At 35.5% G+C, this 24995-nt stretch overlaps 1 protein-coding gene across 11 annotated transcripts in view; it reads right to left on the reverse strand.

The window, feature by feature from the left end:
• The window catches only part of EHBP1 (EH domain binding protein 1), a 343070-nt gene that overhangs the window by 76694 nt on the left and 241381 nt on the right, over positions 1-24995 (reverse strand). For 10 of the 11 annotated variants that reach the window (XM_028168400.2, XM_028168401.2, XM_007189715.2 and 7 more), the window contains 2 exons: positions 18932-19834; positions 12148-12291 (listed from right to left, as the gene is read on the reverse strand). In XM_028168400.2, coding sequence (XP_028024201.1) covers positions 12148-12291; positions 18932-19834 — 1047 coding nt within the window. The remainder of the gene's footprint in view (positions 1-12147; positions 12292-18931; positions 19835-24995) is intronic. The other variant, XM_057558222.1, reaches the window with a different exon arrangement.

The following is a 24995-nucleotide window of genomic DNA, read 5'->3' on the forward strand; positions in this document are numbered from 1 at the left end:
TGTGCCCTAGGTGTAGACATTCCAGTTCATACAGAGAATAAAAATCTGTAAATAAGAGAAATTCTTACTCTCTGTTATGAGAGGTTTTAGATTTCTTTTTATAATAACTGATGTTTTCAAAATTACAAGTGCAAAGTTACCTACTTCTTCCTAGTAATAGAACTAATAATATATATAATCAGGAAAAATAAAAATTTTAGCTTGACCTTAATTTTAAAGCTTGATTCCTAGAGGCTAGCCATTTAAATGTAACACAGCCGATATTCATAAACATATAAGCATAATCTTACATACAGTTTTACGATGAGACATACTTGGGACACATATATATATATGAAAACTATGGGAAAAGTTTCTTTCAGAGATAGATGATATGATGATATTTAGTGTTTTTTACCAATTGGATGGTAACTGCTTCTTTGATTATCTGGAAAAGATCTAGTGATCTTACCTAAATCTGCTACAATTATCAGCACAACAGACTAGTCCCATTTAAATCAATATTTTCCAATTAACATCAAAAGTACAAGGTTGATGTCCCACCCCTTCATATCAACAAAATACCTGTTAAAGGTTTAATTCGCAAAAGAGAGCGCCTTGCATTCTTACCAAATAAGCCCTTTGGATTCACTGCTAACGACCAGTAAAAAAAAAAAAAAAAAAAAAAAAAAAAAGTCACTGTATCTTTTCTTTTTTTTTTTTTTTAAAGCTGCTTTGCCTTTTTTTTTTTTTTTTTTTTAAGGATTTTCTTTTTAATTAATTAATTAATTTATTTTTGTCTGTATTGGGTCTTCGGCTCGTGCGAGGGCTTTCTCCAGTTGCGGCAAGCGGGGGCCACTCTTCATCGCGGTGCGCGGGCCTTTCTCCATCGCGGCCCCTCCCGCTGCGGGGCACAGGCTCCAGACGCGCAGGCTCAGCAATTGTGGCTCACGGGCCCAGCTGCTCCGTGGCATGTGGGATCCTCCCAGACCAGGGCTCGAACCCGTGTCCCCTGCACTAGCAGGCAGATTCTCAACCACTGCGCCACCAGGGAAGCCCTGTATCTTTTCTTGATTACTGATCTTTGTAGTTAACTAAGGACTGACCAAACTGAAATTCCTTTCCCATATACACAGTTTTCTTTAGAGGATTCAAATATTACTGCAAACCTTTAAAGACAGATATTACAAACCTTTCAGGACTTGCTGCTAACTTGCAGTTTGATCCTGCTAAGTGAGGGTGGACTCCTATGCCAATTAATTGTAATGGGTCACTCACTATGTTTGCAGATTAAATATCAGACAAAAAACTTCAAGTCTGGATTATAATAATGTTGTGACTTTTTGGCTGATTTTTCTTTTAAAATATATTCTTGGTATCTAACAACTATGTGCAAACCATATTCTTATGTTACATAATTTATGATTGAAAAAATGAAAAACATATTTATAAATTCACTGTTAAGTGATTAGACTAACTAGGTTGAAGAATCATTCCCAATTCTCTTTTTAGACTTTCTATTTATAAAATAGATATCTTTCTTTCTTAAAAACAAAAAGGTATAATTAAACCTATATAGCATCCTTCTTCTGATAGGTTCAAAGTGCTTCATATCCTAATAGCAATTCCAAGGAGTGTGGGTAGCAGGATTGTTGCCCCTTATTCTTAGAGTGTACTGATCCTAAACTTTAGCATATCAAATGCAAACATGTCTTTCAGCTATCTATTATAATTACATGAGTATAACTAAATGTCATGATGGGTTTATTAAATGTATTTTTTTAAAAAAGCAACTATATTCTAATGTAAAGTAATAAGCAGAAGAGTCTGAAATAGACTAGCTTCTTAAATTCTATTTATGCATTTCTTGGGGGAAAAGTGTGAGAGTTGAGTAATAAAGAAAAATAATAAAAAAGGAAATATTTTCTTGAAAAAAGTTATTACATTTTTCTCAGAGTTTAAGTTTAAATATAATACACAATCAAGGAAGCTCCTTTGGCTATATAATAGCTAGACTGTTGAACCTGTCAAACCCCTGAGTTGTACTTTGAAAAAAATTATTTGAAGTATATGTGGAAAATAATGAACAAAACAAATATCACACCTAAAATTTATATTAGTAAAATGTAACATGAAAATCTCAAAAGGAATAGGAAGCAAAGAAATAGAAATCACAGAGCTCAGAGCAATGAAATCTGTCTCCTATAGAAAACTAATTTCAGAAAACACCTGAAACAGGTTAAACAAATGTTTAAAGGCACAGAGATACAAATGAATAATGTAAACTACTTTCCCTAGAAAAGATCTAAATTCATTATGTACTTGCAGCAAGTTCTGATTAAAACACGCAATGGTAGTCTTGACAAAAATTAAGAAAAATTATAAGGTTTACAGTATCTGTGTTTGTAAGTTCCGTTTTAAGAGAAATTACAGCTCAAATATTCCCCGAAGATAACTTAAGTAGAGTCTGTACATGAGGATCCACAAGATAATATTACCAAGAGTCGTCTTCAGTGTCTTAGAAATTGTTTCCTAGCCTTCCAGCCTAAAGCTATACTAATTTATATGAGGGAATGTTTGCTTAGAGTGATGTGATTCAAGGCAGAGCTGGGAGCTGAACTCTAATGAGAGGTCCCAGAGTATGCGAAGAGTAGGTATGTGTAAGAATTTGGTGTGTACACACCATAACAAAGGAAGGTATCAAAATGTAGGATTCAAGAATAGGAAGAAAAGGATGATACAGGGAACCTCGAGTCCCAAAGTGGCAAATGTCATCTCTGTAACTGATCTGAGAAAGGGGAACCCTTTAACTTTCTCTGACCAATGATAATCAGTTCTGCTCTAAAGACCCTCAGAGAGTCAGTTTTTCCCCCTGTTTACCAAGAAACTCTTTATAGCAACCCCAATTTTTCATATTTAAGCTCATGTTTTTCTTAGTTGACACTCAGAAGATATGAAAAATAGACTGTCACTATTCCCTCTCTTCACTTATTCATTGAACAAACATTTACTTAATATTAATACTTGGTGCTGGGGATACAAGGTTCTTGTACTTTGAATAGCTCACAGTTGAGGGAGAGAGAGATGTATAATTAGACAATTATATGGGATAAATGTGGCAGTAGTAGTATGTACAATATATTAGAAAAAGATACAGGAATGAGAATTAACTTTGCTGCTAGGAGCCATGACAGAGGTACTCACAGAAGAAGTTATTTTCCTAACAAGGGAAGACAGGCATTTCAGGGAGAACAGCAAATGCTTGATACAGGAACTTTCTAAGCAACTTAGCTGAGTTAGACTGTAGAGTGAAAAATGGGAGAGAGGTGAGAAATGAGGCTAGAAAGGGAAGGGACAGGATTTGCAAGAACTTTATATGAGGCCATTTTGAGTAGTTTGGAACTTATTCTCTTGGGTAAGTGGGAGTTACCAGAAAGAATCTGAGCCTTCATATACTCAAATTACTACTTAAACTATTTCCCAGTTCTCTCTTTATATTTCATAAGCCTGTCTTTCCTTTAAAGTAGACCTTTGCTTTCAATCCTTTAACACTTCTCTGAATCCTCTGTAAGTTCTCTCTCAGCCCAGAACTAGATACAAACTAGATACCTCAAAAGGGGTTAACCTGCACAGAGTACACGGACTTTGTCCCATGCAATTATACTTCTATTTAAGAACTCTAACATCAATTATTAAAATAGCTCTACTCATTCTTCCTGGTATTCATCAGAAGGTCCTAGATTAGCTGTATAGGAACGAAGTTTAGAAGGATAAGAGATAGAAATTGCTGAAGAAGTCCTATATCAGCAGTCTCCTAAGAGTAAGTAACTAAGCTCTTCGGTAAACTCTTGAAGATTTAAGGTCAGTGACTCATTTATTCAAGACTTGGGGTCACTCATGGGTACCAACTTTTTTTTTTTTTTTTCACTCTTGGGAACTCTCAGTTAAACTAAGAACACAAAAAGCCGTGGGTACCTGCGGGTATATATATATCTCTCCCTGCCAGCAACTAGACTCTTAGTACCAAAGCATACATTATAAAGGCAAGATAATTTACAATGAATTTAAAAATAAGGGCACGGTAAATTAAGGCTCAAATTAAAGAGCATAAGGAAGTGAAAATAGTAGCAATCAGTTCACTAAATTCGATGCCAGATTTTTTTTTTTCTTAGTTAAACCTGCTTTTTATTTACCAGAAGTCTTTTGATCTCTCCAGAGTGAAAGGGATGCTGACACTGAAGTGGGGATGGCATTAGTCATGGTTCCCTTACCCACTCCACCGTGGACACCAATTAATTTGAATGTCACACAGGAGAAAAAAATTTTCTTTGCCTCCATATCACAAATGGAAAAACAGATTTAGAGAGATTAAATAATTTCTACTTTTAGTATCACTTAACTCATATTCAGTTGCTCCAGAGATGAAATTTGGTATTTTCCCTTTTAATTTTGTCAGCCAAGTTGGCCATACTACTTTTCCAAAATATGGACAGTACTACTAAATAACTCAAACCTGTATGTACAAGAGCTACCAGAAATGATAAAGAAAATGATCAAATTAAGAAAACTACCATATCATTGGAAAAGATATCAACCTGATTATAAAGTTGCATACTAAACTGAAAATCTGAAAAGCAATGGCAAGGTCTAACTTCTTTTGTGAAACGGGAGTTACCTGATATTTTACATTTTCTTTCTTAAATCATTTCAATATTAGCTATAAGGCCCACAGAGTAACAAATGTCAAAACTAGAGCAATAGTCCCAGGATGTGCTATTTAGGTCATGGAACTGATGTCCTTCCCAACACATCTATATACGGCTTGACTTATCTGAAAAATGAGCAACAGTAGAATGTGCAAGAGAGTTTTTAAAGTGAGCTTAAACTATAACTGAGAAGAGGCTACAACAATATCTTCCATGCCGCACGTTCTTCTTACAATGTGGCGGGGTCTATATCTCTGCTACTTAAACCTGGGTGTAGCTTTCTGTCTCCTCAGGTCAACAGTATGGCAAAAGTGACTTTTAAAGCTAGATCATAAGAATGCATAAGAGAGCTCACTTTACTCTCTTGAGACACTTGCTGTTAGACCCAGCCACCATGCTGTGAGGAAGCCCAAACTAGCCCAAGTACAGAAACCATATGGAGAGGCCACATGTAGGTGTTCCAACTGACAGCATAGTTCCTAGCCGAAAACCAGCCCCTGAAAACGTGCAACAGAAATAAAACATTCCCCCAGTGCCCTATCCTAAGGCCTAATTTATAGAATCTGTAAGCATAATAAAATGGTTATTTTATGCCAATAGGTTTTCAGTGCTTTATAATGTAGCAAAAGATAACCTGAAAGAGGAAGGGTAGGGAAACTATCTTTGGGACTGTTTGAAGCATAGTTTCATAAGCAGTAGGGTACAACTTTGGGTAAGTGGGAAACAAATGCAATAAAGTAAGCAAATGTCTTCTCAACGTGAACAGAATTGATAGTACTGAATTCGCCATTTATTCCACACCTAAGCACAAACAAATACCATCAACTGTAAAAGTGAACAGTTCTTTCTACATCTCTTCTTAAAACACACACACACACACACACACCCACACACACACACACACACACCCTTAGAGATACTGAAACACAACATTAGTTTAAATGAAACAGCTTTATGGTCAAGTATGTTTGGGTATGCTAAGAAAACAATCTATTAAAAACATCCTTTTTGGATACCAAAAATTTCCCTAGTTTAAAATATTTATCTAAACACGACATATTTTTAAAACAGAGAGAATAAAGGGAAAAAAACTCTGTAAGCCATGTTATACTACCCTTAGGGATAAATATTATTAATATTTTGATTATTTTCCTTCCTGGACTTTTCAATGCATATATAAAAACACAGTCTTTCAAAATGGAGTTCGTATGCCATATGCTATTTTATATCTTTCTTTTTGTACAAAATGACACTGTGAACATTTCCCTATGTCCTTTCAATGTTCTTTCAAAACATTATTGAATAATTTTCAATAGCTACATAACAAGTATATATATTTGTTGTAATTTATTTGATCATTCCCCTAGTTTGAGTGATTGCCATTCCATAACTTTTGCTATTATAAATAACTATGTGATGAAAACCTGCATATTGATCTTTGTTAGTGGAATTATTGGATAAAATGGAATGAGCATTTCCTGATGAAGTTTACTTGCTTTCCAGAAAGATGTGGCAAGTAACATGCTACCAGCAGTATTATCCAACTCGATGAAACATCACTAACATCATGTTTCTTAAAATCCAAGTTATATATTTTACAGATACAGTAAGATGTCACAGACATAGAATATGCGATGTTTTAGTAGTTAACTTATGATATTGAATTCACACTAATGTAATTCAGCTAAAAGTTTAAGTTTTGTTTGGGAAATTAGAAGTGCAAGCAAAATTACTGGTGCTTTAAAAAGAGATGACCAATAAAATATTTGTTGAAAGTTTAAAGTAATAAATGAATAAATTGAATGAAAAAACAAACAGCTTTAAAAGTCAGGATACTTGAATTCTAAGCCTAGTTTGCCACTGTTTGCAACCCTAGGCAAATTTAAACACCTTTTCCTAACTCGTTTTCTTAACCTCTACAATGGATACAACAATAATATCTATTCCTACTTCACAAGGATTTCAGAAAAATAAACAAAAAGGAAATAAAACACAGTGCTTTAAAAACATACTCTCGGGGCTTCCCTGGTGGCGCAGTGGTTGAGAATCTGCCTGCCAATGCAGGGGACACGGGTTCGAGCCCTGGTCTGCGAAGATCCCACATGCCGCGGAGCACCTAGGACCGTGAGCCACAACTACTGAGCCTGCGCATCTGGAGCCTGTGCTCCACAACAAGAGAGGCCGCGACAGTGAGAGGCCCACGCACCGCGATGAAGAGTGGCTCCCGCTCGCTGCAACTAGAGAAAGCCCTTGCACAGAAATGAAGACCCAACACAGCCAAAAATAAATAAATAAATAGCGTTCCCTTAAAAACAAAACAAAAAACACGGAAAAATAAAAAAAACAAAACAAAACAAAAAAACATACTCTCTGAAGTCAAATTGTCTAGGTTCAATTATTGGCTCTGTTACTTATAGGCTGTATGACCATGTGCAACTCATTAATTTGTATGTCAGTTTTCTCAACTATAAAACAGAGATTATACTTAACTCATATAATTGTTGTGGAGATTAAACAAGAAAATCCACAAGAAAGCACTTTGAATCCTGCTTGATACATGGTAAGTGCTCAATAAACATTAGATGACAATTATTAATATATGTAAATTTTACACATAGGTAAAATAATGGCTTTTTAAGATCTACTTGGCAGACAGATCATTTAAATCTCAGGTGTTCTAAATTTAAAATCAACACACTTGAAAAATATAGAGCTATAAATTTTCCATAATTTTTAGAGCCTGAAAGAACTATGAAACAAAGTTTATCACAAATAAAATATAATATCAACAAAATAACTTTCTTTTTAAAGAGAATATTCTTTCTGTGGCTCTTTACTTAACTGGATCCTTCTCTCCCATCAAGTCTTAGTTCAAATGTCCCCTCCTCAAGTCACTCCTACCGACTCAAATTATCCTCTACTATATCATGTAGTTTTCACAATCTGTAGTTAACTTATTTATTCATTATTACCAGTCTCTTCCCACCAAAATGTAAATTCCATGAGAGAAGAGGCTTTGTCTTTTCTTTTTTTTTTGGATCTTAGTTCCCTCACCAGCGTTCGAACCTGCACCCCCTGCAGTGGAAGCATGGAGTCCTAACCACTGGACCACCAGGGAAGTCCCCGAAGCTTAGTCTTTTCGATCTCTACAAAAATACTAATTTCTGACACTCAATAAATATCTGACTGAACCAACAAATTGATGATATAATAGATGGTTAGGCACTGAAAGAGTTGGTATAAAGACTACAAAATTTCTTCCTCAGAAAGAATGGCCATCTAGATTAGCATTTCTCAAAGATTTTTATCATGACCCACAATTAAAAATACATCTTATATCAAGATCCAGTAAGCACACATACCCACGTAACTAAAACAAGTCTCACACAAAAGTACTATGATGTGTGATAAATTCTGATATTTTCTATATCAATTAAATATTCTATTCCTTTTCATTAAAAATAAAATTATTGTGGCCCACTACACTGATTTTATATCACATTACTGTGTAAAGACTTGAAGCCTGTATATTGTACAGCACAGGAAATATAGCCAATATTTCACAATAATTTTAAATGGAGCATAGTCTATAAAATATTGAATTACTACATTGTACACCTGAAATTAATATTATATTGTAAATCAACTATACTTCACTTAAAGAAAAACAAAATAATAATAAAGAAAGAAAAAAAAAGACAAAGTCTGAAAAACAGCGGTCAAGTTCAGAGGTTATTCTCTGAAAGGCATTAAAAAAAGTATGCATGGGAAGGAAGAAATAAAACTGCCTTTGTTCATAGATGACATGATTATCTTATGTAGGAAATCTGAAAGAATTGAAGGAAAAAAAAAAAGAAGCCAAACCTCTCCTGGAACTAATAAGCAATTATAGCAAGGTTGTAAGATACAAGGTTAATATGCAAAAGTCAATTGCTTTCCTATGTACCAGAAATGAACAAGTGGAATTTGAAATTAAAAACATAATCCTACTTACATTTGCACCCCCAAAATGAATGTCTGTGACATAGGACAAAAGCAACAAAATGTAGCAAAGATCATCTTTTCAACAAACGGTGCTGGAACAACTGGACATGCACATGCAAAAAAATAAATGTAGACACAGACCTTACACCTTTCACAAAATTTAACTCAAAATGGATCACAGACCTAAATGTAAAACACAATACTGTAAAACTCCTAGAAGATAACATAGGAGAAAACCTAAATGACCTTGAGTATGGTAATGGTATGGTATCTTTTTAGATATAACACCAAAAGCATGACCCATGAAAGAACTAATGGTTAAACTGGATTTCATTAAAATTTAAAACTTCTGCTCTGTGCTTTCCTGGTGGCGTAATGGTTAAGAATCCGTCTGCCAATGCAGGGAACACAGGTTTGAGCCCTGGTCCGGGAAGATCCCACATGCCGCGGAGCAACTAAGCCCGTGCACCACAACTACTGAGCCTACGCTCTAGAGCCCATGTGTCACACCTACTGAGCCTGCGCACCTAGAGCCCATGCTCCACAACAAGAGAAGCCACCGCAGTAAGAAGCCCACGCACCGCAACAAAGAGTAGCCTCCACTCGCCGCAACTAGAGAAAGTCTGCGCATGGCAACGAAGACCCACTACAGCCAAAAATTTTAAAAAAATAATTAATTAATTTTAAAAAAAACTGCAAAAAAAAAAAACCTTCTGCTCTGTGAAAGACAATGTAGAGAGAATAAGAAGACAAGCCACAGTCAGGGAGAAAATATTTGCAAAGATACATCTGATAAAAGACTGGTATCCAAAAGAAACAAAGAACTCTTTAAACTCAACAGTAAGAAAACAACCCGATTAAAAAATGGGCCAATGATCTTAAGAGACACCTCTCCAAAGAAGATTTACAGATGGCATATAAGTATATAAAAAGATGCTCCATATCATATATTATCAGCAAAATGCAAATTAAAGCAATGAGACACCACTACACACCTATTAGAATGGCTAAAATCCAGAACACTGACAACACCCAATGCTGGCGAGAATGTAAAACACAAGAATTCTCATTCATTGCTGGTGGGAATGAAAAATGGTACAGCTACTTTGGAAGAGAGTTTGGTGATTTCTTACAAAAGTAAACATACTCTTACTGTAAGGTCCAGCAAACGCGTTCCTTGGTATTTACCCAAAGGAGCTGAAAACTTAAGTCCACGTAAAAACCTTCATGTAGATGACTATAGCAGCTTTATTCATGATTGCCAAAACTTGGAAGCAACCAAGATGCATTTCAGTAGGTGAATGGATAAACTGTGGTACCTCCAGACAATGAAATATTGTTCAGCATTAAAAAGAAATGAGATATCAAATCATGAAAAGACATGGAGGAACCTTAATGCATATTACTAAGTGAAAAGAAGCCATAGCAGAAAAGGCAACATACTACGGTTCCAAATATATGACATTCTGGAAAAGGCAAAATTATGAAGACAATAAAATTATCAGGTTCCCAGAGGTTGGGGATGAAGGGAGAGATGAATGGGTGAAACACAAAGAATCCCTAGGGCAGTGAAAATACTCTGTATGATATTATAAAGATGGATACGTGTCATTATACATTTGTCTAAACTCATAGAATGTACACCAAGAGTGAACCATAATGTAAACTACAGACTTTGGGTAATAATGATGTGTCAATGTAGGTTCACAGTTTTAACAAATGTACCACCACCCTGGCAGGGCATGTTATTAAGAAGGGAGGCTATGCATGTGTGGGTTGAGAGGGTATATGAGAAATCTCTGTACCTTCCCCTCAATTCTCCTGTGAACTTAAAACTGCTCTAAAAAAATAAAATCTTAATTAAAAACAAAAAAGAGCATGTAGTTTTATGTATATGTAAAATTGGGGATAGGGCAGGGTTGTCATAATTTTCAGATTCATGAAGAGGTTCACGTCCCCCTAAATCTAAAGGCTTCTATTACTATATGTCCATTATTATCTGTGAGGCACTACACAAAAATATGTATAAAAATATGGCTTAACAGATGTTAGGAGAATGCTTAAGATCTGATGATCATATCTCTGATTTTGTAAAGGAGGAATAGAGGCTCAGAGAAAAATGATACTTGGGAGAGCAAAGGCAGAAGAACAGAAAGTAGAGACAGAAGAGGGGTGGCTGTGAAAATGTGCCACTGGATTTCCTACTGAAGAGCAAAATTCCAAGCCGGCCCCTACTCCTGCCCCTCTATCTCCACCACCAGTGCGTTGAGTCCCGCTTCCCTAGGCTACTTGCTCCAGTGATTGAGCACAGCACAGGGACTGAGGCAAGCCCATTCTATCAAGAGGAGTGTGACTTTGGCTTGAAAACTCCTTGACAGCTTGCCTGAGACTCTTCCGTCCCAATCTTCCTTCCTTTCCAATTTTTAAAGTTAAGTAGTCTATCTTCTCATTATTTAGTTATAAGAGTTCTTTTCATATTCTGGATAAAAGTCCTTGGTCTTATGTATGTATTGTGAATATTTTCTCCCATTACATGGCTTGACTATTTCTTTTTTTAATGGTGTACTTGAAAGAGCAGAAATTTATGATTTTGGTGAAGTCCAATTTATCAGCTTTCTTTTATATTTTGTGCTTTTTTGTGCCTAATCTAAGAAATCTTTGTCTACCCCAGAGTCACAAATATTTTCTGGTATATATTTTCTTCTACAAATTTTACTTCTTTAGGTATTATGTTTAGGTTTATGATTCATTTTGAATACATTTTTATATATAATGTAAAAAAAAAAATATGGCTTAACATAGGGATGGCAGTATATGATAGGAAAGAGGATTGACTCTGGAGTCTGATAAATCTTGGGTTCAAATCCTGAATTCATCATTTATCAACTACAACCTTGTACATATTATCTTACCTATCAGCCTCAGTTTTCTTATCTAAAAAGGAGTTTGCATATCTACTTCATGAGGTTAGGTAAAATAAAAATTATGCAAAACATCCATTATAGTGCCTGGAATATATGCTAAGTATTGCTCTGGCCAAAAAGTTCATTTGGGTTTTTCATAACATCTTATGGAAAAACCCGAATGAACTTTTTGGCCAACCCAATATTTCAATAAATTGTAGGCATCATTATTATATTCTAATGTTTCCAACAAAATTAACTTCCGTTGACAAAATATAATCCTAAACAAAGTACAACTAAATTACAAAGTGTAAATTAACAAAAAACAGATTATTCATGTATATGTGGAAATTATATTCCAGGATCCTACTTTTTCTAACAGCTAATACTGCTGTGTAGGAATAATTACAACCTGCTCCTCCAAGTATGGATTTATCAGTTCAACGAAAGTACCAAGCACCCACAGTATACAGTCTGTGGAAAAATAATTTATCAAAAATATAAATAAGTTACTCTTATTTAAACCCCCAGGATTACAATGAACAATGTATGTTTTTTTAACCAATGTTCCTCACATCACTTAGCTGCCTGTTGCAGAGCAGTGTGGCTGCGTTGGTATTCTGCTTATTCCCTGCCTTTAAAGCTGCATCTCTTCTTGCTTGCTCAAGCAGAACTCTTGCTCTTTCTTTGAGCTCTTCTTGTCTGGATAACATTCGATGCTTAAAAACAAAGATACAGAATTAGAAGCCAAAACAAACAAACAAAAAACCAAAAAACCCATGTAATCCATTTTTGTAAACGAATCAATAGTTATACAATCTGTCAAAATAATAGCGGTCAGGAATAAGATTGTAGTTTTATGAGATTACCTATAGAAAATATTAATGTTGACTACAAACTGTGGAATGAATACATATATCTTGACTAAAAGGAACTATACCTTTACTGGCTAAAACTGGGTTAAATTTAATTACATTTTCATTAGAACACAGTCTCATAAGGTATAAGGTCCATACACATATTATATACATTCTTCAAATTTGCTAATCACAGTATAATCTGGCAAAGACATTTTTTCAAGTTCGCAGTTTTATTTTTATAGTTGTATAGAATTGATAACAAGGTGTCTTCCAAATTTGCATTTTGAAAGATTTTAATTATCTGTGGCAGCAACTCTTTAAATTCTTGACAATTTACGTTTATAGAAAATTCAAAGCTATCATATTTTATTTAAAGAAAAATAATACTGTTTTTCTCTATGGCTCACTTTCCTTACAACAATTAAACATCAGAATTGGAACAGTATTTTCTTGGATTAATTTGTAATCTTACAACATATTTTTGGAGAAAAACAGGTAGAACATCAATGGAAATCAGCTCTTAAATGGTGGCATTAATCCAAAGCACAAATATTCATAGTGTGTATAGTTCAAATTCCTTTTCTCTACTAAAGTAGCCAACTTCTGACTTTAGATGTCTATGACTATGACTTTGATACTTAATTTCTTTTCATTCCTCTTCTTTGCATAGTTTTGGTTCAGTCATAATTATCATTCATGGTCAAGGAAGAGGTAATAAACAGCAACCTATTACTTTATTTGGTAATAATGTAAAACTTTAAAAATTTAGTACATCATTTTTGGGTCTCTTTGTGACCTTTATATTTTGATACAGCAAATTTTAAACTTTTTTCTGTAATTTTAAGCAAAGATTTTTCTTGAAGTGTACAATTCAGTGATTTTTGTTTTAGTATATTCACAAGTTTGTGAACCATCAACACTATCTAATTCCAGAACATTTTCATCACCCAAGGTTTTAAGAGGATTAAACAAAAATTCTTAACTTAATAGATACAATTGAAATGTATAAGCGATAATGAAAGATTTTTAGCTCATACTGATAGGATATAATAGAACAGAGTTCATAACTGCATTTGAACTGGTTACAAATCAACGTATTCTCAAAAAACAGACAAAATTAATTAAATGAACACTGAATTGGCAGTCAAGACTGTTAATCCTTCTTCCACTAATAATAAGCAATGCAACATTGAACAGGTCACTTAAAACCATTACATGATATTTAAGAACTCTGAAGTCAGACAGATCTAGTTCCATTACTTGAGTAACTTGTGAGCAAGCTACTCAATCTCTTTAAGCCTCAGTTTCCTTATTTATAATATGGGGATAAAAATAGATCAACTCTCATAAAGATATTGTAAAGATTAAGTGAAAGAGAGTAATGTAGTGAGCACCTGATAAATGTTAACTATTAATATATTTTAAAAAATCTCTCAATTTCCTCATCTTTTAAATGAAGGGAGATCATCTTTAAAATCCCACTCACTGGGAAGCAGCTGCATAGCACAGGGAGATCAGCTTGGTGCTTTGTGACCACCTAGAGGGGTGGGGTAGGGAGGGTGGGAGGGAGACGCAAGAGGGAGGAGATATGGGGATATATGTATATGTATAGCTGATTCACTTTGTTATAAAGCAGAAACTAACACACCATTGTAAAGCAATTATACTCCAATAAAGATGTTAAAAAAAAAAATCCCACTCACTGTAAACTTTTCAAATACTTAGAGTAGATCATCTTAAAAGTTCCCAATAGCTCTAAATTCTGTGATTATACAGTCCTTTAGGGATTCCAATTAGCTAAACAGACAGTGAAAAACTGCTTTGGTCTTAAGAGCACATAAACACAAAATTTTTTTCTGATTAAAATGCAATTCATATTCATCATAGAAATTTTAGAAAATATATAAAAGTAAAAAGAAGAAAAATAAAAGCATCACCCTCCTTGATTTCAAACTATATCACCATTACAAAGCTATAACATATATGCCAGTATGATACTGGCATAAAAACAGACACATAGATCAATGGAACAGAACAGAGAGCCCAGAAACAAACCCATACATATATGGTCAATTAATTTACAACAAAGGAGTAAAAAAATATACAATGGGGAAATGGTGTTGGGCAAACTGGATAGCCACATGCAATGTAATATTATCTACCTACAAAAAAGGATTAAATCTTGCCACTTGTGACAACATAGATGGATCCTGAGGGCATTATGCTAAAAGAAATGAGTCAGAGAAAGGTAAATACCCTATGATCTCACTTATATGTGGACTCTAAAAAACAACCCCCCCCCCCAAAAAAAATCCCTGAAACCAAGCTCACAGATACAGAGAACAGATTCGTGTTTGCTGGAGGCTGGGGGTGGGCTAAATCGGTAAAGGGGTCAAAATAAGTATGTCATGGGAATAACATACAACATGGTAAATACAGTTAATAACACTGTATTGTATATTTGAAGGTTGCTAAGAGAGTAGATCTCCAAAGTTCTTATCGCAAGGAAAATAAAAACTTTTGCAACTATGTATGGTAACTGATATTAACTTGGCTTATTGTGGTGAACATTTTGCAATAGATACAAATATTGAATCATTATGTTGTACACCTGAAAATAATACAATACGTGAATTACAACTCAATTTTTAAAAAAGAAATTTTTTTTTTTAATTTTATTTATTTATTTATTTATTTATTTGGCTGTGTTGGGTCTTCGTTTCTGTGCGAGGGCTTTCTCTAGTTGTGGCAAGTGGGGGCCACTCTTCATCACGGTGCGCGGGCCTCTCACTATCATGGCCTCTCTTGTTGCGGAGCACAGGCTCCAGACGCGCAGGCTCAGCAACTGTGGCTCACGGGCCCAGCTGCTCACCGGCATGTGGGATCTTCCCAGACCAGGGCTCGAACCCGTGTCCCCTGCATGGCAGGCAGACTCTCAACCACTGCGCCACCAGGGAAGCCCAAGAAATATTTTTTAAAAATTAGCAATCCCGGCACCCAGGGATAATCATTGTAGAATCATGCTTTTTTCCACTTAATAGTCTAAATATTATGAGCATTTTCTCACATCCTTAAATATTTCTTTGAAAACATGATTTTAAACTGCCTACCTAGCATTCTATTAATATGAACATATCATACTTTAACTTGTCTTATATTATTGGATATTTAGGCTATTTATAATTTTTTACTATCATAAATAATGTTTTTGTGAACATCTTTATATGTAAATTCTTGTATACAGTTCTGATTATCTCCTTAGGAAAAAATTCCTGGAGAATCTAATGAGGTAAACATTGTTAAGGGACTTAATGTAATTGTTGATTATTTTACATCTGGGCTATAATTATTTTTAGTGCTGTTATGGCCAAAACCAAAGAGATATTGTGAGCATAAAGTTCAGGGGCACAGAATTTGAAGTCAGACAAGGTTGGTTTTGAATTCAAACTTTTAACATTTATTATATGACCTTAAGGCAACTCTGTAGATCTTGGTTCTCCCATATATATATAATAGGCACCAACCACTCACCTCATGGGTTGTAAAGTCTGAGATATGTGTAAGATATATAATGGTTATCACATGTATCAGCCACTCAAATGGGCAACATTATGACTTGTTAAGTCTATACAGTCACATTAAATTATCAAATTTCCTCTAATCAAATGCTATTAATTATTAGACTCACTATTATTTTATGAGTTTTTAAGAAAGAACACTGTCAGTTAAACTCTAACATATTATTATAAGTAACATCTTGATTTCAGAGAAGTTAAAATGTAAAAAATGTCTTAGAATCAATAAAATACAGTATACAAAAGAAAAACAGATTTTTAACTCTCCAAAATTTAGCTACAATAAAAAACTTATCAAGTATTAACACCTATACTACAATTTTCGGTACCAGGCAATGAACACTTTTGCCAAAAATTTTTAAAATTCACCCTAAGCAAAATTCTAACCCGTAAACCAATTGCCAACAAATAAACATATATGGAGTTGTAAATAGATGCTGCTTCTATCATCCTGTGGATTTACTGTACATCACTTAAATCACTTGAACAGAATCACAGCACGACAGAGTTTTAGAGCTTAAAGGGCTCTCAGAGATTATTTCATTTAACATACTTAGAAAATAAGATTTAAAGAATTTAAATGGCTAGTTAACATGTCACACTGGTAATTACTGGAGCCAAGATGAGAATCCAGGTTTACTGAGTCCTAGTTCAGAGCATTTTTAATTTTTAAACACTAATCAATTTCCAGATTTAACTAAACACTTTTACCTTAAAAATCTGGTTTATGAGAAAAATCTGTATTGATATTCAAATTTAGGCATACCAAATTCTGCAAATGTCAGTCACTATATGTTTAATGATTATTTACTCTGTAGGGACACTATGATACTCTGAAAGTTTAGGTACTTAGAACATTTGATTTGAGATTTCTGATTAGGAGAACAGGGGCTTGCTTTGTTAGCTATTATATTTCTTTGATTCTAAGATGCACATTTTAATACCTCTGAAAACAAAACTGATGACATTTTATATCTCTGTCATACAGGTGGTAGTTAAGACATAGTCATCAGTACCTACATATGCATGTGCTTGATAATTCTGGTGGCACGACTATAATTCTTTGATGTTTCATTTAACAACCCCTTGAGTACTATTTGAGAATGCAACAGAACTCCAGGTTATTGTCTGAAAATCTTTTGTTAGGACCTACCAGAAAGGTTAAGAAAGTGCTATTGGGACTTCCTTGGTGGCACAATGGTTAAGAATCCGCCTGTCAATGCAGGGGACACGGGTTCAAGCCCTGGTCCAGGAAGATCCCACATGCCGCGGGGCAACTAAGCCATGCACCACAACTACTGAGCCTGTGAGCCACAACTACTGAGCCCACGTGTCACAACTACTGAAGCCCACGTGCCTAGAGCCCGTGCTCTGCAAGGAGAAGCCACCGCAATGAGAAGCCCATGCACCACAATGAAGAGTAGCCCCGCTCGCCACAACTAGAGAAAGCCCGCGTGCAGCAACAAAAACCCAACACAGCCAAAAATAATTAAAAATAAAAATAAAAATAATAGAAAGTGCCATTATCAGTGAGTATTACTGAGAAGAAAATCCGAGAGACAACTGTGAAGAAATGCTGTAATTCAGAGGTTCTTAACCTTTCTGGTCTCAGAATCCCTTTATATGCTTAAAAATTGAGGATCCCCAAAAGCTTTAGCTTATGTGGGCTACATCTATAGATATTTGTCATTTTGGAAATTAAATGGAAAAAATTTTTAATATATTTACTTATTCATTCCTTTAAAATAGCTATAATAAACCCATTAGATGTTAACATATTCTAATAAAAATAACTACACTAAAAAACAAAACTGAGAACGGCATTATTTTACATTTTTTGCAAATCAATCTTTAATATCTGCCTTAATCGAAGGCAGTTAGATACTCATATCTACTTCTGTATTCAGTCTCTTGAGATATCACAAACCATGTAGCCTCCAGAAAACACTATTGTACACTTGTGACAGAATGAAAGTGCAAAAGGTAAATCAAGTTCTAGTATTATTATGAAAATAGTTTCAACTTTGGGGGCTCTCTGAAAGAGTCTTGGAGAGCCTGAGAGGTCCCCAGATCATACTTTGAGAAGCACTGTTGTAACATCAGGCTTTTGATGGCACAGAGGACAATACTATGTGGAAAAACAGGAACACCGACAACTCTATATCACAAAGTGATTCATAAGAGTTAGAGTCTAAATTCTAATTCTAAATTGATTATACCTTAACCAATTTATTTTGCTAAAAAAATTCCTTTTTATGTATACATAAGAGCATTATATGATTAAAAAATCCATGCCTAAGTAAGTCTAAAAGAACTCTTTCACTAGGTATAAAATAAAAATTCTATGTGATAAGAAAACCATGTATCATAATTTATTGGCAGTGTTTTTCATTCTTTGTGATACATAAAATAATGGTATATCTTATCACTGATGGCGCCATAGATTCAATTAAATCCATGCCATATTCCCCACATGGGGAGAAATTTCGACGTTACTGGGATTTTTAACCACAAATAATGATGGGACTAAAATTACCAATTGCAAGGCAACTAAAATATTTGAAGAAAATGCTGTAAATGGGAAATATTTTAATTTGGCATTATACATTTCCAGAATGATATGCTTACAAAATGGAATACTGAAATAGCTTTGACTTATTCTGTAAAATATTTTTATAGGTTAGTAACATTTTGGTTTGAAAAGTTGACATTCTTTATTCTTCAATCTTGAAATTGGGATTTCTTTATAGGCTTAAAATATTATAAACTTTAAATGAAGAGCAGGTATATTTCAGATTTTTCTAAAATGGGAAATTGTACTTCACCTTTAATCATTTGTAAAGTATTCTGTGAATACAAAAAGAAACAACAAAAAAGAGTAACTATTTACTACATATATGTATTCATCATTCTAACTCACTTACCTGGACTGTTTTTGCAGAATGATTTGCATGATTTAAGGTGGTTCTATCAGCATCTGAATCAGACTCTGTCTGCCTCAGGGAAGTACGTTTTTTCTTGGCAAGGTCTGCATCTCTATTGTACGAATATCCAAGTTTAGAAGTGGGAGATAAACTTGGTTTTTTGACAGGTGATTCAGGATCTGATCTGCATTCTAAGGGTCTGGAATTCTCTAATTTTTCTTGCTCCAAGTTACTACTGATGTCTAGATCCTGAAGCTTTTGCTCATCGGTCTCCTCACAAATAAAGGGTGGAGATACATCCTTCTTCTTATCACTACTGTATAAGTCACTTAATTCTAAAGTCTCAGTTTTCAATAGTCTCTTCTTGCCTAACAAAACTTGTGCGTGGTTTGAATCTGTACTGTAACATATTCCAGGGTCATCGGATCCTGAAGTCCTTCCAGAGCTCTGCTGGGACTTTTGGGGTTCTGTGTCACTTTTAGTCCTGCGACAGTAAGGGGAGGCTGTGCTTGGACTGAGATGATCATCAGGAGTCTGGTGTTCACTTTCTGACTCTCCAACCCCACTATCATTTACAAATACAGAGTCGTCCTGGGATAAGAAGTCTACTGCTCCGCTGGTAGGCTGCTGCAGTTGAGGCTCCCGTTTCAGATCACTAAGCTCTGCATAGAATTTTTCCTGATCAACAGAACTATTTGTATCTGTTTCATAGTTTCCAACTTTATATGTGCTTTTACTGCTGTTTTCTTCTATTTGAACAACATTTAATTCTTGCCCACTGAAATGTGCCCTAATTTGATAGAGATAGGTCATAACAGTCAGTTTGTCAGGAATTGCTAATAAAACCATATCAGAAGGTTCCAATAACCGGGAAATTCCTATGCTGGCAAATCCATCATATGCCTTCAGAGGAAAGAAAAACAGAAGATATATTGAAGAGTTCAGACAATCCATACATTTTAATTTTTTTAAAGAAACTTAAAACATCATTACATTTTAAAAACAGCAAAAACAGCAAAATAACAGATGTTAACTAGACTTACTGTGGTGAGCATTTCACAATGTATACAAATATCAAATCATGTTGTACACTTGAGACTGAGGTACTGTTATATGGCAATTACACTTCAAAAAAGAGTTAAAAATAAAACACAATTCAGTTACCATTTTAAAAAAACAAGCAAAATTTTAATGGCTTTTTGTTGCTGTTGGAGGGTACATTATGTTACTGACATTATGCCACTGACATTATGCCACATGAACAGAACAACATTCCACGCTGGAAATTTGTAAAAGTTTGGTAGATCCAAGAGTAAAACATATTTATTAGTTAATAACAATTGAAATGTTCTTCTCCAGTAAAGAAAACAAGCGAAAATGAGAGTTAAAACAAACAAACAAAAAAACTTAGAATTGACTTTTGTGATAAAGAACTAGGGTATAAAGAAATAATAGGGCTTCCCTGGTGGCACAGTGGTTGAGAATCTGCCTGCTAATGCAGGGGACACGGGTTCGAGCCCTGGTCTAGGAAGATCCCACATGCCGCGGAGCAACTAGGCCCGTGAGCCACAACTACTGAGCCTGCGCGTCTGGAGCCTGTGCTCCGCAACAAGAGAGGCCGTGATAGTGAAGAGGCCTGCGCACCGCGATGAAGAGTGGCCCCCGCTTGCCGCAACTAGAGAAAGCCCTCGCACAGAAACCAAAACCCGACACAGCCATAAATAAATAAATAAATTAAAAAAAAAAAAAAAAGAAATAATAATTCATCTGGAGCTTTATTATTTCTATCAACCCCTCTTTCCAGTGGTCATGTAATTGCAGTGATTTGTGAAGATAAAGTACAGGTAGATATCCCAAAAGAACTAACTCCTAGATTGCCTGGTATAAAATGTAAGTAAGTGCTACTTAAGTCTAGAAACATAGAAACATTTTTAAAACGCCCAATTGAGATTGATTTTCATAATGAGAAGCGTGACTTCATTTTCACTTCATCCATTTTGGAAAGAAGGAAACGTTTTGAGTAGTACAACCTAGTTTAGAATGTGAGGCTGCATTGTATTACTCTTGTTAGCCTTTAAATGACTGTGGCACATCAGGTTTTTCTAGTTTTGAAGAATCAAAGCTGTTTCTCAATTTACAATTAATTATTACTACCCTGAACTAACCCTTGAAAACAGCATTGTGTTGCTAGGAAGCGTTAAAAATATGGCTAAACATTTAGATATATTCTTGGAAAAACTGAGGACCCTCTAGTTATATTCTTGCTTTGGGATATAAAATGTCTCGTCTTTGTAACAACCCAGATATAGGATCATAACTCAAAGTTTTTCTAAAAAGAAAGTTTAGGAAATTATGTAACAATTCAGAAGGAATCAGTCTTTTGCATATACATGTTACAGTGCATTTCTACCTTTGAATTTAATCCTTGTATTCTGCCTGTAGTTTAATAAATGTTATGGAATAAGTAAGAAAGAAAATGAAAAATAAATTGTGATATTAAAACCTCTTCAGTTTTCACAGAACTATGCTTTATAGTATAGGTACCTCAAAATATTTACTTGAGAGAATGGCTCAGTTGGTGTGCATGTTTGGGCCTGTTTGTTATTTTACATGTTTTAGGAAAATTAAAGTCATTTTCTTCCTCATGAGTCCTGACAACTTGATTGACAGACATCAATTGCGACCATCAGGAAAAGCACCACAGGCAGTATTCTAAACATTTCCCAATTATCTATAACACTGACATATTGGTTAAGATCAGATGTCACAGGTAAATACCATTTTTATTCAGCACTTTTTACAGACCTGGGAAAATGATTAGCTTACTTGTGGGGAATCTCCTGCTGGTGTTTTGTTTCATGTAGCAATTCATTTTATGCACACTAATTGCACTAAAAGAAATTTAAAAACAAACCAGATTTCTTGTAAGCGAGGTCAAGACTTTATAAAGGAATTTTCCCATAGGTTAACCTCTTCTGCAATAGTCAATCACCTACTGTCTTTTTAGCTGTGTGTGGAGAAAAAAGAGGTCTTTAAAAGAAAATAGTCTTACTCATTGCTAGATGTTATTTAATTGGTAAGGAGTCACTGCCAGTTATGTTATGCATCTGCATGGAACTTAAGACACAGGCATTGTTTCTTGTACTGTTTTAAGTCCAATTAAGGGCAGATGGGGTTACCCGGAAGAACTGTGTGAAGCTGGAAATAAGTCTGTAGGTAGCAAATGATACTCAATGTAGATATCAGGTAAGAAGTTGTGGGACTTCCCTAGTGGTCCAGTGGGTAACACTCCGTGCTCCCAATGCAGGGGGCCTAGGTTTGGTACCTGGTCAGGGAACTAGATTCTGCATGCCGCAACTAAAGATCCCGCATGCCTCAATTAAGACCCGGAAGAGCCAAATAAATAAATAAATATTAAAAAAAAAAAAAGAGGGCTTCCCTGGTGGCGCAGTGGTTGGGAGTCTGCCTGCTGGTGCAGGGGACGCGGGTTCGGGCCCTGGTCTGGGAGGATCCCAGATGCCGTGGAGCAGCTGGGCCCGTGAGCCACAATTACTGAGCCTGCGCGTCTGGAGCCTGTGCTCCGCAACAAGAGAGGCCGCGATAATGAGAGGCGCGCGCACCGCGATGAAGAGTGGCCCCCGCTTGCCACAACTGGAGAGAGCCCTCCCACAGAAACGAGGACCCAACACAGCCATAAATAAATAAATAAATAAAATTAAAAAAAAAAAATTTCTAAAAAAAAAAGAAGTTGCAAAGTGATGAAAAGGAAAGTATAACAACAATTATGTATTGACTTGTGCAATGAATGGAATCAGCTAAATTAAAATCCTTTCAAAAAGCTATAATTGGGACTTCCCTGGAGGCACAGTGGTTAAGAATCCACCTGCCAATGCAGGGGACACAAGTTTGAGCCCTGGTCCGGGAAGATCCCACATGCCGCAGAGTAACTAAGCCCATGCGCCACAACTACTGAGCCTGCACTCTAGAGCAAGCGAGCCACAACTACTGAAGCCTACGTGCCACAACTACTGAAGCCCTTGTGCCTAGAGCCCAGGCTCTGCAACAATAGAAGCCACCACAATGAGAAGTCCGTGCACCACAACGAAGAGTAGTCCCTGCTGGCCACAACTAGAGAAGGCCCGCATGCACCAATGAAGACCCAATGCAGCCAGAAATAAATAAATAAATTTATTTTTTTTAAAAAAGCTATAATCATCTGCCCTTTAAGATTTAATTGAGAAAAAATTTTAATATTTAATTTATTATTTAATTTAATTTATTATTATTTTTATTTTTAAAATTTATATTATTTATTTATTTAAATTATTATTAATTTATTTTATTATTTAATTTATTATTATTATTAAAATAAATTTAATATTTAATATTTCTCTTTGTAATAATATGTAAATCCAAGGTATGTTCATCATTATTAAATTTCTGAAATAAATAATATAAAGAAGTATAACTTAAGCCCTAATGAGATTCCTCATACTCTTTAAAAATATATAGCTAGGTAAAATCAAAAATGTTTGCTTTTCAAAATTTTAAACAGTAACTTGAAAGCTTCACTTTATAAAAAATAATAATGGTTTATTTTATAATGCTCTTATCTGCATTTAAATTTGCTTATTCAAATGCAAGAAAATGCAGGTAAAGAACTGTCATATCTAAAGGTACTTGTCTCTTGGTATCCATGGGGGACTGATTCCAACACCCCCTGCAGATATCAAATCTGGGGATGCTCAAGTCCCTTATGTAAAATGGTGGAATACAGCCAGCCCTCTGTATCTGTGGGTTCCACATCCATGGATACAGAGGGCCAACTGTATAACTTAATTGACAAAAAATAAGGCATTTTGCTTTGACAGACACAGGCTCTTCAAAATCATACAAGAAATAATTCAAGAGACTGACTTATTTTGAAGCATGATTTCTATAAAGAAAATTATACTGATTTTTTTTTTAATTATACTGATTTTTAAAGATTACCTTTCTTAATAGCATATTTCAATTAAAAAAACTGACTGCTTTTAAATGTTTTTCTCTGGGGCCAGCATCATGCATTTGCAAAGAAACAAGAATTCTTTAATGGAAATATAAATTTTGAGGGTTTTTCTGGGTTTTTTTTTGTTTTTAATTAATTAATTAATTTATTTATTTTTGGCTGTGTTGGGTCTTCGTTTCTGTGCCAGGGCTTTCTCTAGTTGTGGCGAGTGGGGGCCACTCTTCATCGCTGTGCGCGGGCCTCTCACTATCGCGGCCTCTCTTGTTGCGGAGCACAGGCTCCAGACGCGCAGGCTCAGTAATTGTGGCTCACGGGCCCAGTTGCTCCCAGTTGCTCTGCAGCATGTGGGATCCTCCCAGACCAGGGCTCAAACCCGTGTCCCCCGCATTGGTAGGCGGATTCTCAACCACTGCACCACCAGGGAAGCCCCTAAATTTTTGGTTTTAGAGAGCAATAAAAGTAAAAAAAAATTTGATTTAAATTCTCATCTGTTAATTGAACTTCTACCAAGGTTCCCTTTATAGTCTTTTTCTCACTGGTGGTTTTAACTACCTAAAGTAAATAAAAAACTTTAGCCCATGAATTCTTTTGGCAATGAGCCCCTTCTCAGAATAATGTTTTAATGTGTATAAAATACATATGATTACTCTTTTGACAATATTCAGCACCCATTTTTTTTTTAATTAATTAATTAATTTATTTTTATGGCTGTGTTGGGCCCTCGTTTCTGTGCAAGGGCTTTCTCCAGTTGTGGCAAGCGGGGGCCACTCCTCATCGCGGTGCGCGGGCCTCTCACCATCGCGGCCCCTCCTGCCGCGGAGCACAGGCCCCAGACGCGCAGGCTCAGCAATTGTGGCTCACGGGCCCAGCCGCTCCGCGGCATGCGGGATCCTCCCAGACCAGGGCTCGAACCCGCGTTCCCTGCATCGGCAGGCAGACTCTCAACCACTGCGCCACCAGGGAAGCCCTCAGCACCCATTTTTGATAAAAACTCTCCAGAAAGTGTGCATAGAGGGAAACTACCTCAAAATAATAAAGGCCATATATGACAAACCT

The sequence above is a fragment of the Balaenoptera acutorostrata genome, chromosome 12 (genome assembly GCF_949987535.1).
Source record: "Balaenoptera acutorostrata chromosome 12, mBalAcu1.1, whole genome shotgun sequence".
In the NCBI taxonomy this organism is placed as follows: domain Eukaryota; kingdom Metazoa; phylum Chordata; class Mammalia; order Artiodactyla; family Balaenopteridae; genus Balaenoptera; species Balaenoptera acutorostrata.